Genomic DNA, 12567 nt, shown 5'->3' with positions numbered 1-12567 from the left:
GCGCACAGGTGTGTGTGTGTGTGTGTGTGTGTGTGTGTGTGTGTGTGCATGTTTCTCCCATCCCAGAATGCAACTGCGTGGTAACTAAGCTGACCCTAATCCCTACCAGGATGCTTGGGAAGGAAGAGGCTGACCAGTCAGATGCACATCGAACCCCTCGCTGTTGCACAGAATCCTATTTTGGGGTGAAGGGCGCTGCATTTTTCCAAGAGTGCAGAAGCTCCCCCAGGGTTAAAGGAAGAAGGGTAAGGACCCCACAAAACTAGCTATGGTGAGCCAGGCTGGAGCAGGGCAGCAGATACAAATGACTTTGTCCACAGGTTGCCTATCAGTAGCAATCCTGTTTGAAGATTATTAACAGTCGGTCCTTTTGGGACACCCGGATTCATTTTCTGGCTGACCTGCTCTATGTAGCCCAGGAGAAAGTATTATTGCAATATCGGTGTCCTGTGGGGACTGAGTAGGTACACGTGGGGTGTCACGTACAGTTCTAGGCAAAACTCTAGAAACCACACTGGAATGCAGTTGGGAGAATAGCTGAGAGAGTGAAGGAATTTGAAATCATGCCTTTGAGTCTGGGAAAGGGATGTTCTGGGGGTTTGTGGTAACCTCCTTCAAATATCAAAGGGCTGTCCTGTGGAAGTCGTTAGACTTGGGATGGGCGCTGGACTAAGTGCAAGAAGACAGAATCCGGGCCCCTGGGAGACATCCAGGCGGCCCCCACTGAAGGCCCTCAAGCTCTTGACTGCAAAAGGATGAAGGTGTAGATTGCAGCAGCCGTCTGTCTGGTAGGGAACCTCCTGTCCAGCCCTAACTCACAGAGCGCGTCACTTTACCCCTCTCAGAACTGGCGCAGAAACCACAGTGTCAGAGCCCCACGATGGCGAGGGAGGGAAATGAATGTTAAGTCTTCTCAATTTTTATATGAGTTACGTGTTGGGATGGCAATAATTTGAATATATTGAGTTAAATAGTTGCTGTATGGGAGTTTAGGGAAGTTTTAAAACTATGAATTTGGGTTTCTCCGCCCTTTCCACATTCGTTTAAAGATGAGACCATCAAGCTCAGTGTTGATGAGATCTGCTTTCCGCAGGGTTACTCCCTCACTGAGCGTCTCTGGCACTTCATCCTGCCTGTCTGCAGTGTCCACAGAGTGCCAATACGGTGTAAATCTTCTTCATTAAGAAAATTTAGAAAATAGGAAATAGTGAACTTTTGTTAAGGACAAAGGGTCCTTTTCAGAGTTTGATGTGGTCCTTTCCAGATGGACAAGAGAGACCCACGTGCACGCACAGCAGGTGGCTGCTTAGTCTGGGTGTGGAAAAGCTGCAGTTTCTGCTAGTGTATAGGAAGTGTTATCTGGATTCTAATCCTGGCTAATTCTGCCTGGCTTGCAGTTCCTTTACATTTAAATAAGTGTGATTTTTAAAGTCTGGAAAGGCCTGAGGATACGGGGCAGGCAGGGTTGATAGTTTTCACTCTCTCTGTTTCCTGAGAGAAAATAATGTTGCATCTTCAAAACAGCATCTGTCAGAATGATTTTCATCAGATCAAATAAATCCTCAAAGGAGCTATCATACTTTATAGACTTGAGAAATGCAGGTTATACTTTGCATGGAAGCCTAATGGCATTTAAAATAGGCGGGTTTTGCCTGTACAGCCTTACACCCAGACTCTTGACCGGCGCTTCTCGCTTGTGAGATTTTGTTCGAGCTACCATATCTCAAAGAGTTTAGTAACTGTTTTTACTATATGAACATCATAAATAATTATTTGCCAATTTAAGTTACTGTTAATTATAGTTGGAAAAAAGGATTGGGCTCTGAAGCCTTTGGGCCAAACGTGATGGAAACCTTCAGCAGCATACGCTGCGTCACGGGGCGAGTGACGTGAAGATACATATCGCCACTAGACATCTTGGAAGAGGCCTGCCTTTTGCCATCTTTTCATGGGCAGCTGCCATATGTCCTTACAGCCAATTATGGCCTTTTCAGTTTTAGAGGAGAGAAGACTTTTGGGGGAGGACTTTTGGTTCATAAAGACTTTTAATGATTAATGATCAATACAGATTGATACTTATTATTCTGCGGCAGGGAAGCTTATTCTTAAAAATTAGTTGCTAAATCTAAACCACAGTACGATACCTCTTCACACCCATTAGAATAGAGCCTTTATCCAAAAAAAAACAAAATAAAACAAAAAACAACAAGTGTTGGCAGGGATATGGGGAAATAGGAACCCGTATCCATTGCTGGTGGGAATCTAAAATGCAACAGCCGCTGTGGAAAACAAGGTGGTGATTCCTCAAAAAGTTAAACACAGAATTACCATATAACCCAGCAATTCCACTTCTGAGTTACACACAAAATAATTGAAAGTAGAAACTCGAGCACATATTTATACGCCCACGTCCATAGCTGCACCATTCGCAGCAGTCCAGGTGTCCATCAGCAGACAAATGCATAAGCAGAATGTGGTCTGTCCGTACAGCGGAATGTTATTCAGCCTCAAAACGGAATTCCCACACATGCTGCCACATAAATGAACCCTGACAATACTATACTAGATGGAATAAGCCAGACACAAAAAGACAAGTACTGTATGATTCCACTTAACCTGAGATCCCTAAGATAGTTAAACGCATGGTGATGGCCAGGGGCTGGGAGGAGGAGAGAATGGGGAGCTAGTGTTTAACGGGGACAGACTTTCTGTTGGGAATGATGAAAAAGTTCTGGAAATAGATAAAGGTGATGATAGCATAATATTATGAATATACTTAATGCCACTGAGCTGTATAGTTAAAAATGGCTAAAATGGTAATATTGTTTGTAATTAGTTGCTGAGCTGGCTGGGGTTTCCAAACGAAGTTAGAAGGGAGGGAGAGCTTGGACTGTCTTTAGCAATAACATTTGCCTGGAGCAGACCAGAGCTAAAGGAGACCCCTCAGTCTGGTGTCCTGTCACTTCCCACCGAGTCGCCTCTTGGGGCGCGATAAGACTTTCTCATGAAATACAATTCTTGAATATTGTGTAAAAAGTGCAGTCTTAAAGCAAGGACCTCACCTGTGGAAGTGCTGGATACACAGGGTTCTTTCTTTCAGTGCCTTATTTCTTACCGGCACCAAACAGGTGGGGGCGCTGAAGAGCAGCAGTGCAGGATGAAGTCTCAGGTCTTCATGTTGCTCTTCCCCAAGTTAATTGGGTGGAATGCACACTGTTATGGTTGTGCCCCCAAAAGAGTGCTCTGACCTAAGCTCTGACCTAAGCCACTGAGTGACTTTCCCTGTTCCTGCTCCTCAGCTCGGAGTCAGCCCTCAAGGTGTGCACGAGGGCAAGTTCACAGCCTTTCCGTCCTGAGTCCCTTTGACTGCAGCGCTAGACCCTCAGTCTTGCCATCACTCAGCCAAGTCGCCAGCACCACATCCAGCAGAATGACTGGCCACTTTGTATAGGATGTAGCACAAAGCACACCAACCCCTGGCTCATCGCCGCACCCGGCAGGCCTCACCTCACCCCACACCACCCGATGGCTGGCAGAGGCACATTTCTTATGCTGAGCCTAGCATGATTTTCACTGACATGCCCTGTCTTTATGAGCAGAATCCAGCAAGCCACTAAAGCTCAGCAGATTCAGTCATGGCTCACCACAAAGGATCTATCCCCATAAAATTTGGGGTTTTGCAAGGACAGCGCCATCTGTGAATGCCTCCCGTGGACTCTTAGAATCTGCAACCTGCAACCACGGCCCTGGACGCTCCTGGAATGAGCTGGGACTGTGGGGGAAGGGTCATTCTTACTCCTGGGGGTCTCCTTTAGCGCCCAGAGTCTTCATGGCCATTCAGCAGTTGTGATGGGACAGTGTCCTTGAGCAGCTCATGTGGGAGTGAGGTGCTAAATGTGGGTTTAGGAAAGGAAACAGCGTGAACTGGGAGTCAGAGGCTGGGTTCTAGGCCTCGGCTTCCCTGTGTGTTTTCCAGCACTCAGGCTAGAGCAGAGTGGTCATGATCTCGTATCATCACTGTTCATACACATTTCCCCTGGGACATACTCGAGGCCTGGAACCCCACCCTTGTCGTGATCAACGCAGGAGACGCCCAGAGGACATCATCTCTGAGGAGCACCGAGGGCAGGGAGGAAGGGTGGGACTGTGGCAGGTCCCTGGGTTCCAGACATCCGTCATCAGTGCACACAGGGGACCAGTGCTGGAAACAGACTCCTGATAGCCAGGTCCCCAGAGAGCCTCACGTGGTAGCTACTACATAGTGGGACTGGGCTCAACCAAGGAGCCTGTCAGGAACACCCAACATGGAGGCCTCTCCAGGCTGGCACCCTGCTGCTGTACAGCACCTCTGCGTCCAGAGTTCCATCCACCTCTGCAAAGGGTGGCCTACTCACAGCGTAGACCACCCTCATTGCTGGGATCTCCTTTAGCCCCCAGAGTCTTCATGGCCATTCAGCAGTTGTGATGGGACAGTAATTCTGTGCGTGTGTCAGTCTTTATAAATACACACATACAGTAATACAGAATTACAAGTGATTTTAACTTTTTTTGCTTGTCTGCTTTTCAATAATGAATATGTACAGGCAGACCTCAGAGATATTGCAGGGTCTGCTCCAGACCACCATAATAAAGCTAATATTGCAATAAAGTGAGTCCCACAAACTTTTTGGTTTCACAGTGCACATAAAAGTTTTGTTTACACTCCATTGTAGCCTATTACGTGTACAGTAGCATTGCGTCTAGCATTACATCTAAAAAACAATGTGCATACCTTAATTTAAAATTAAAAAACAATTAAAAATTCTGTATGCTGATGATCATCTGAGCCTTCAGTGAGGCTCAGTCTTTTTGCTGGTGGAGGGTCTTGCCTCAGTGTTGATGGCCGCTGACTGATTGGGCTGGTGGTTACTAAAGGTTGAAGTGGCTGTGGCAGTTTCTTAAAATAAGATAACAGGCCGGGTGTGGTGGTTCACGCCTGCAATCCTAGCACTTTGGGAGGTCGAGGCGGGTAGATCACTTGAGGCCAGGAGTTCAAGACCAGCCTGGCAAACATGATGAAACCCCATCTCTACTAAAAATATAAAAATTAGCCAGCCATGGTGGTGTGCGCCTGTAATCCCAGCTACTCTGGAGGCTGAGGCATGAGAATCTTTTGAACCTGGGAGGTGGAGGTTGCAGTGAGCAGACATCGCACCACTGTATTCCAGCCTGGGCAACAGAGTGAGACTCTCTCCCTCTCTCAAAAAAAAAAGACAACAATGAAGTTTGTGAGATAGATCAACTCTTCCTTTCAGGAAAGATTTCTCTGCAGCATACGATGCTGTTTGATGGCATTTTACCCATGGTAGAACTTCTTTCCAAAATGGAGTCAGTCATCTCAAACCCTGCCACTGCTTTATCAATTAAATTTATGTAATATTCTATATCCTTTTCTGTTATTTCGACAGTGTTTACAGCATCTTCACCAGGTGTAGATTCCAGCTCAAGAAACCACTTTCTTTGCTCATCCATGAGAAGCAACTCCTCATCCTTGAGGAGTTTAATCACTAGATTGCAGCCATTCGGTTCCATCTTCAGGTCCACTTCTAATCCTCGTTCTCTTGCTGTTTTCACCACATCTGCAGTTACTTCCTCCAGTGAAGTCCTGAACCCCTTCAGAGTCACCCATGAGGGTTGGAATCAGCTTCTTCCAAACTCCTGTTAATATTGATATTTTGACCTCCTCCCATGAATCATGAGTGTTCTTAGTGGCATCTAAATTCTTTCCAGAAGGTTTTCAATTTACTTTGCCCAAATCCACCAGTGGAATTACTTATTTCTTTAATAAGACTTGAAAGTTGAAATTACTTCTTGATCCATGGGTTGCAGAATGAATGTTATCTTAACAGATATGAAAACAACATTAATCTCCTCTCCTTGTATACTTGGTCTTGGGTGGCCAGGAGCATTATAAATCAGCAGTAATACTTCGAAAGGAATCTTTTTTTTGAGCAGTAGGTCTCAACAGTGGGCTTAAAATAAGCAGTAAACCTTGATGTAAACTGATGTGCCGCCATCCAGGCTCTGTCATCCCATGTATAGAGCACACACACAGTAGATTTTACATAATTCCCAAGGGCCCTAGGACGTTTGGAATGGTAAATGAGCATTGGCTTCAAATTAAAGTCATCAGCTGCATTAGTTCCTAATAAGAGTCAGCTGTCCTTGGAAGCTTTGAAACCAGTCATTGACCTCCCCTCTCTAGCTATGAAAGTCCTAGAGTACATCTTTTTCCAATAAAAGGCTGTTTTGTCAACATTGGAAATCTGTTGTTTAGTGTAGCCACTTTCATCAATGATCTTAGCTAAATCTTCTAGAGAACTTGCTGCAACTTCTTCATCAGCAGTTGCTGCTTCACCTTGCACTTTTGTCTTCTGGAGATGGCTTCTTTCCTTAAACTTCATGAACCAATCTCTGCTAGTTTCCAGCTTTTCTTCTGCAGCTTCCTCACCTCTCTTAGCCTTCATAGAACTGAAGGGAGTCAGGGCCTCGGTCTAGATTAGACTTTGGCTTAAGGGAATGTTGTGGCTTGTCTTCTATCCAGACCACTCGAACTTTCTCCATATCCACAATAATGCTCTTTTACTTCCTTGTCACTCACCCCAGTGCTCACTGGAGTAGCATTTTTAATTTTCTCCAAGAACTCTTCCTTTGCATTCACAACTTGGCTATTTGGTAGAAGAGACCAGCCTGTCTGAGCTTCCGACTTGTCTTCCTCACTAAGCTTGGTCACTTCTAGCTTTTGATTGAAAGTGACAGACATGCGACTCTTCCTTTCAATTGAACACTTCTAGGCCATTGTAGACAATTGTAGAATTGCTAGTTGTCCTAATTTCAATATTGCTATGTCTCAGGGAGTAGGAAGGCCTGAAGAGAAGGAGAGAGACAGGGAATGGCTGGTCAGTAGAACTGTCAAAACACATGCGACAAGTGTTGATTAAGTTTACCATCTTATATGGGCACAGTTCGTGGTGCCCCAAAACAATTACAATAGTAACATCAAAGATCAATGACCGCAGAGCACTGTAACAGACATAATAGTAATGAAGATGGACGCCCATAGACCTGCTTATGCAGAGTTGCCACAAACCTTCAATTCCTAAAGAAACACATTACCTGTGAACTGCAATAAGCCGATGCCATAAAACAAGGTACTTGTGTGTGTGTGTGTGTGTGTGTGTGTGTGTGTGTGTAGAGGGGAGGGTGTTTACCTATATATGTACATAATTACTCAAGCTTCCTCAGCCACCTTTTAGGGCTCAGTTTGATGGGGAAGCTAATTCCCTTTATTATGCATGTATTCTTACTAGATTGACTCTCTATGGATGACATTTTTATCAAGTTTCTGGAGCGGGGTGATCTCCTGTATTTCCGCCTTTCAGAGCCTCGACAGATTAAAAAGCAAGTAAGACATGGAGACAGTGAAAGCCACTGTGCGCTCCTGCTGTGGAAAGACGGCTGTGCCTTATTGAAGATGATAGTATATGATTCACTACCAGAGTGGGGCCATCCCTGCTTAAGGCTGTTCATAGATGTTTAAAAGAACATTCCAAAGGACTTTAAGAAACTTTGTGCTGCTATTTCTGTATTCCTTTCCAAATCTTTTATAAAATGTTAGAATTCAGACCACAGTTCCCGAGCTTTGGATGCAAACTCCTTGGCCTGAATCCCTGGAAGCCCTCCCCTGTTAGTGGCATCAGGCACCACAGCAGGGTATGCTTTAAGAATCAAAATGAATTCAGTTATACCACGTGGTGGGGCTTAAACTGGAGCTGAGCTTACTCATCTCTGGCCGGCTATTAATCCTATAGCTAAATCATATACGTAAAGGAAGGGGAAGAAAATCCAACCTTGGTAACCATACAACAAACACTAAATAAAACCAAGGTCATGTATGGGGTATCTCTGTGCTGCTTCGTAAAACTTGAAATTTCTTAATCTCGCGAAGTAACAGAAATTACTTGGGGGAATTTCAGGTGCTTTTGGTAAACTCTTTGGGGAAGTAAACAATCAGTGAACTTTCTGAATGCTGGGACTTTTGCCTGCAGCAAAACAAAACTAAGACAAGTGGATTCCTTAAAAAGACCACCAGCAGCAGAGGAGAAGTAGAGCTGGGAAGAGACAGGCTGGGGAGCTCAAGGGATAAATTCTACCCCCTCTGCCTAGCAGGGCTGGCCTTAAGCAAAACTGAGCCAAGAGGGAGATACTTCTTCTCCACCCACCTCCGTGAGTGGTCCAGATCGATCGTGCTGTCCCAGCTGGGCTGACCTTGTATTCACCTCCTGCTCTTGGGTGCCTGTACCTCTTGGTGGAGGCATTTTGGAAGTGCACACACCTTATCCACTACCTTAAACTGTGTCCTGATGTTTTTAAATTTTGGCACATGTAGCCATCAAAAATAAATGTACAGAAGAGTATATAATTACATGGAGAGATGCTTACCATAGTCTTAGTTCAGAAGGCAGATTACAAAACAGTGTGACTATTTTTGTAAGAAAAAAGTTAAGAAGACGACAAGCACGTACATCTGTGCATAGAAGGAAGGCCTGGAAGGATAGCGCCGTGTTAACAGCCGTGTTTCCAGGTGGTGGGCCTGCTGGTGATTTGAGCCTGTTTGGGCTTCTCTGTTTTTTCACACTGGGCTGTATTGCTTTGGTACTGTATCCGTTCCCTCAATACTCCACAGTGTGGGTGAGCTCAGTGTGAGTTAACATGTCAAGAGGTGACAAGTTTCCCAAGGACCTTATGTTTGTAAGGCTCGGGGATTGATAGGGGATGGGAGGTTTGTGTTGGCTCTGGAATCTGCCCTGTGAGGATGCTGGAAGGGGAAGCCCAGGGTTGAGGAGGCAGTGAGAAAGTCTCCAAGTCCACGCCATGTAAAACTACTTCTCCCCTGCTTTAGCGAAGCGCCTGTTTCATTATCTCATTAAATCAAAAGAATTGGGCTTGCCCACAGTTAAAAGTGTTGATTTAACCAAAAAACAAAAATAGGCTAGGCACGGGGGCTCATGCCTGTAATCTCAGCACATTGGGAGGCCAAGGTGGAAGGTTGGCTTGAGACCAGGAGTTCAAGACTAGTTTGGGCAACATTGCAAGACCCTGCCTCTGCAAAGATAAAACAATTAGCCGGGTGTGATGATGCACGCCTGTTGTCCCAGCTACTCGGGAGACTGAGGCAAGAGGATCACTTGAGTCTAGGAGTGGAGGCTGCTGTGAGCTATGATCGTGGCTCTGCATTTCAGCCTGGGTGACAGAGACCCTGTCTCTAAAAAAACTACAAATAAAAAGTGCTTGTAGGCAATTCACTTGCAGTTGGCTGCAGTCTCTTTCTCTCTCGTACTCGGGGCTGAACTAGCCTCAGGAGAAGGAGGCTCCCGAGCCCCGTAGTGTGGTCATTACAACAAATAATGCAGAGGAAGAGGTTCGCTCCCCATTCCGCCTCCACGCCCTCCAGCCTGGCTCTGCCACTGTGTCCCCTTTTTTGGACTGTTTTGTTAAATCTGCCTTTTCCCTTCTTGTTTTCCAGTCCACCTAAACCCACTGTGTTCATCTCTGGGGTCATTGCCCGGGTAAGTCTGGGAGCGTCTGCAGTGGGTTTGAGGCCTTTGCATGGCAGCATGGAGTCTCCTGGTTCCTTCTGGTTTTATTAAACTCTACCTGGAATAACCCAGCACCGCTGCTCATCTCATCTGTGGCCATGGCTCTCTTGGTTGCCACATTTCCCCAGAGGGTGCTTCTGCAGACCCCAGGCCAGACTCACAGTTTGGGTCACATCCTTTACCTTTCCAGAGCCGCCCTTTGGTGAGAGCCAACATTATGACTTAAGCACAGGCCTCTCACCAGTAAACCATCAGCGAACCCCCGCCAGCGAACCCCCGCCAGCAAACCCCCACAGTATTGCCGTCCACAGGGCTGCTGTTCTCAGGACATTCGCTTTCTTATCAGAGGATTCCTGAAGAAAGTGCCAGCGTTGGGGACAGCCCACTGTTGGAGCTGTGACCACAGCCAGCCAACCTGCCAGCCAGAGAAGTGTGGCTCCAGCCTGCTCGTGTGGGCCCCACTCTGGCCACACCCACAGTTGGCACGAAGCCCATTGATCCCTCTGGAAAATAGCGAGTCCCTCATGAGACTGGGCAGGCCGAACCTGGCTCTGTCTCGTAGGCGCCCTATGCATTTCCTTCCCGGCCAGCGCCCCAGGCCTAGCTCACAGCTGTGGTGGCACATCTGAACTTAAGATCCTGGATTTGGTTCTGTCCTGCCCCCAATGTAAATAGTCACAAATACAAATGTAGCAGAAGAAAGCCCCAGGCATCCAAGTCAGTTCTGTGGGAGTCGCGTGTTCCTGTGTCTCACGGCATGAGGCAGAGCCAGTGAGCATTCTTGCTGTCCTGCCAGCGTGTGGGCCTCAGTGCCACCTGCCATTCCCCGGTTCTGATGGCCTGGGCCCCCCACCACCCAGAGGGGACAGGCTTCCACCCTCCTTTACCCATTCACAGTCCATGCCCGCCCTGCACGGACACTGGTGGGTGCTGGCCTGGGGCTTCCTCACACATGAATCCCATGCTTCCTGCAGAGATGCTGTTGGGCGCTGGCCTGGTGCTTCCTCACATACAAACCCCATGCTTCCCGCAGGGACGCGGGTGGGCATTGACCTGGCTCTTCCTCACATACAAACCCACTGCTTCCTGCAGAGATGCTGTTGGGTGCTGGCCTGGGGACTGCCTCACCCATGAACCCCATGCATCCTGCAGAAACGCTGGTGGGCACTGGCCTGGGGCTTCCTCATCCATGAACCCCATGCTTCTTGTTGATCAACCTGAGCTTTCTGTGTATCCTGACAGGGTGACAAAGATTTCCCCCCGGCGGCCGCGCAGGTGGCTCACCAGAAGCCGCATGCCTCCATGGACAAGCATCCTTCCCCAAGAACCCAGCACATCCAGCAGCCACGCAAGTGAGCCTGGACCCCACCAGCCTCCCCCGCGGCCCCGGCTCTTCTGTACTTGGTATTTCCCTGACAGAGAAAACCAGCACTTTCTCCCAAATCCCGCTCTGCTGGGAAATCTAAGGCAAAACCAAGTGCTCTGTCGTTTGCCTTACATTTCCGTATTTAAAACTAGAAACCGCTCCAGCCCAAACCTTGTTCATGGGGAGTCCGGTTGGATGTCGTTTGAGGATGATTGCGCCCCTAGAGGTGCCATTAGCAGAATTTGCCAAGATCTGAGAAAAACTTTTAGCTTAGTTCTATTTCAGCAGTCGCCTGACGTCCTTGTCTGTGGTCTTAAAAACAAGAAGGCACACATTTGAGAGGATGAGATTAAGGTTAGGGGAGAAGCTCGGCCATTGCATGCTTTTTAGTATTGGGACAGTAAAATCTTAACACCTGCGGGAAAGTAAGAAATAAGGGAATGAGTTTGGGCGGCCCCTCAGAAAGACCGTTAGAGGCAGGGAAGAGCAACGCCAAATTTCCCTCCCTTGTGAGATGGGGGATCCTGTGCAGGCTGAGGAGGCACCCATGAGAAAAGCCAAAAAAGCAGAGCGAGACTCCGTCTCAAAAAAAAAAAAAAAGCATGCATCTTAGAAATAGCTCCTCAATTCCAAGAGTCAACATGCCAAAAAATGAGGCTGGAGGCAAGTAGCTCCGAGGGAGGACTTCTGGTATGAGATCTCGGCGTGGCAAGCCCAGCATCGCCTCAGCCCAGACAGGCTCCACCAGGAGATCAAGCGAAGCTGGCCTTAAGGAATCACCTCCTGAGCCACTTCAGAGTTCTGGAAGTGACCACGGACCAGGGTGGAGGAATAGACTTCTACTTCATTCTGGGACACTTGAGCCAGGGAGTTGAAAGCTTGGAAAGAGCAGATAAGAAACCTGCCCCTTGTCTCCCTAGGGACATGAGACACCACATTCCATTTGTGCTAGAAAAACCTGTCCACTGATGGGTCTAACCGTTCCAAATGCTTTCCACCCCATGTGCACAGCTGCCTGGGTCCGTCGTCACTTGGGTGCGTCACGTTGTCCTCCGATTTTTAGATGAATTTCCTGTCTAGAGATGTCCTAGTCTGCTCACTGGCTGGTGGCAGTAGAGTACCCTGAATCCCCGAAAAGCCAGAGGGTTCGCCTAGTCAGACGAAACTCCAGAACAGTGCTTGCAGAGGGCCTGACTGTCTTGCTCACCCACAGCCGATCTGCTGCAGGCCAGCAACCATGCCGTGAGCACCTGCCAACCACCAGCCTTTCTGGTACTGTTCAGTTCACATCTGCCTGCTGGTGAGGGCAGAGGCAGACCTGGTCAGACCCAGCGCCCATCCTCCCTGAGGGAGCACAGCACAGCCTCACACTTGAAAGGCAGTGTTTGGTTTCCCATCTAATCAACTTAAGGGAAGCCGGCGTGTACCCTTCAAGACCCTGTCGCCACCTATTTCCTCATCAGTTTGGTATAAACTGAGGGTGGCTTTTAGAGACCCAAACTTGGTCAGCAGTGCTACCATGGAACACCCCAGCAAGCACCTCCCAGCCTGCCTTTTGGAGTA

At 47.7% G+C, this 12567-nt stretch overlaps 1 protein-coding gene across 2 annotated transcripts in view; it reads left to right on the top strand.

Moving 5' to 3' along the window:
• The window catches only part of DAP (death-associated protein), a 62631-nt gene extending 50940 nt beyond the window's left edge, over positions 1 to 11691 (top strand). Inside the window, exons 2-3 of one of the 2 annotated variants that reach the window (XM_011978058.1) lie at positions 9566 to 9608; positions 10881 to 11691. In XM_011978058.1, the coding sequence (XP_011833448.1) occupies positions 9566 to 9608; positions 10881 to 10994 (157 nt within the window). In that variant the 3' untranslated portion in view covers positions 10995 to 11691. The remainder of the gene's footprint in view (positions 1 to 9565; positions 9609 to 10880) is intronic. The other variant, XM_011978057.1, reaches the window with a different exon arrangement.
• Positions 11692 to 12567: the final 876 nt, after the last annotated feature.

This window comes from Mandrillus leucophaeus, unplaced genomic scaffold (assembly GCF_000951045.1).
Source record: "Mandrillus leucophaeus isolate KB7577 unplaced genomic scaffold, Mleu.le_1.0 Scaffold188, whole genome shotgun sequence".
Classification (NCBI taxonomy): domain Eukaryota; kingdom Metazoa; phylum Chordata; class Mammalia; order Primates; family Cercopithecidae; genus Mandrillus; species Mandrillus leucophaeus.
This window is presented reverse-complemented; position numbering and strand designations above follow the sequence as displayed.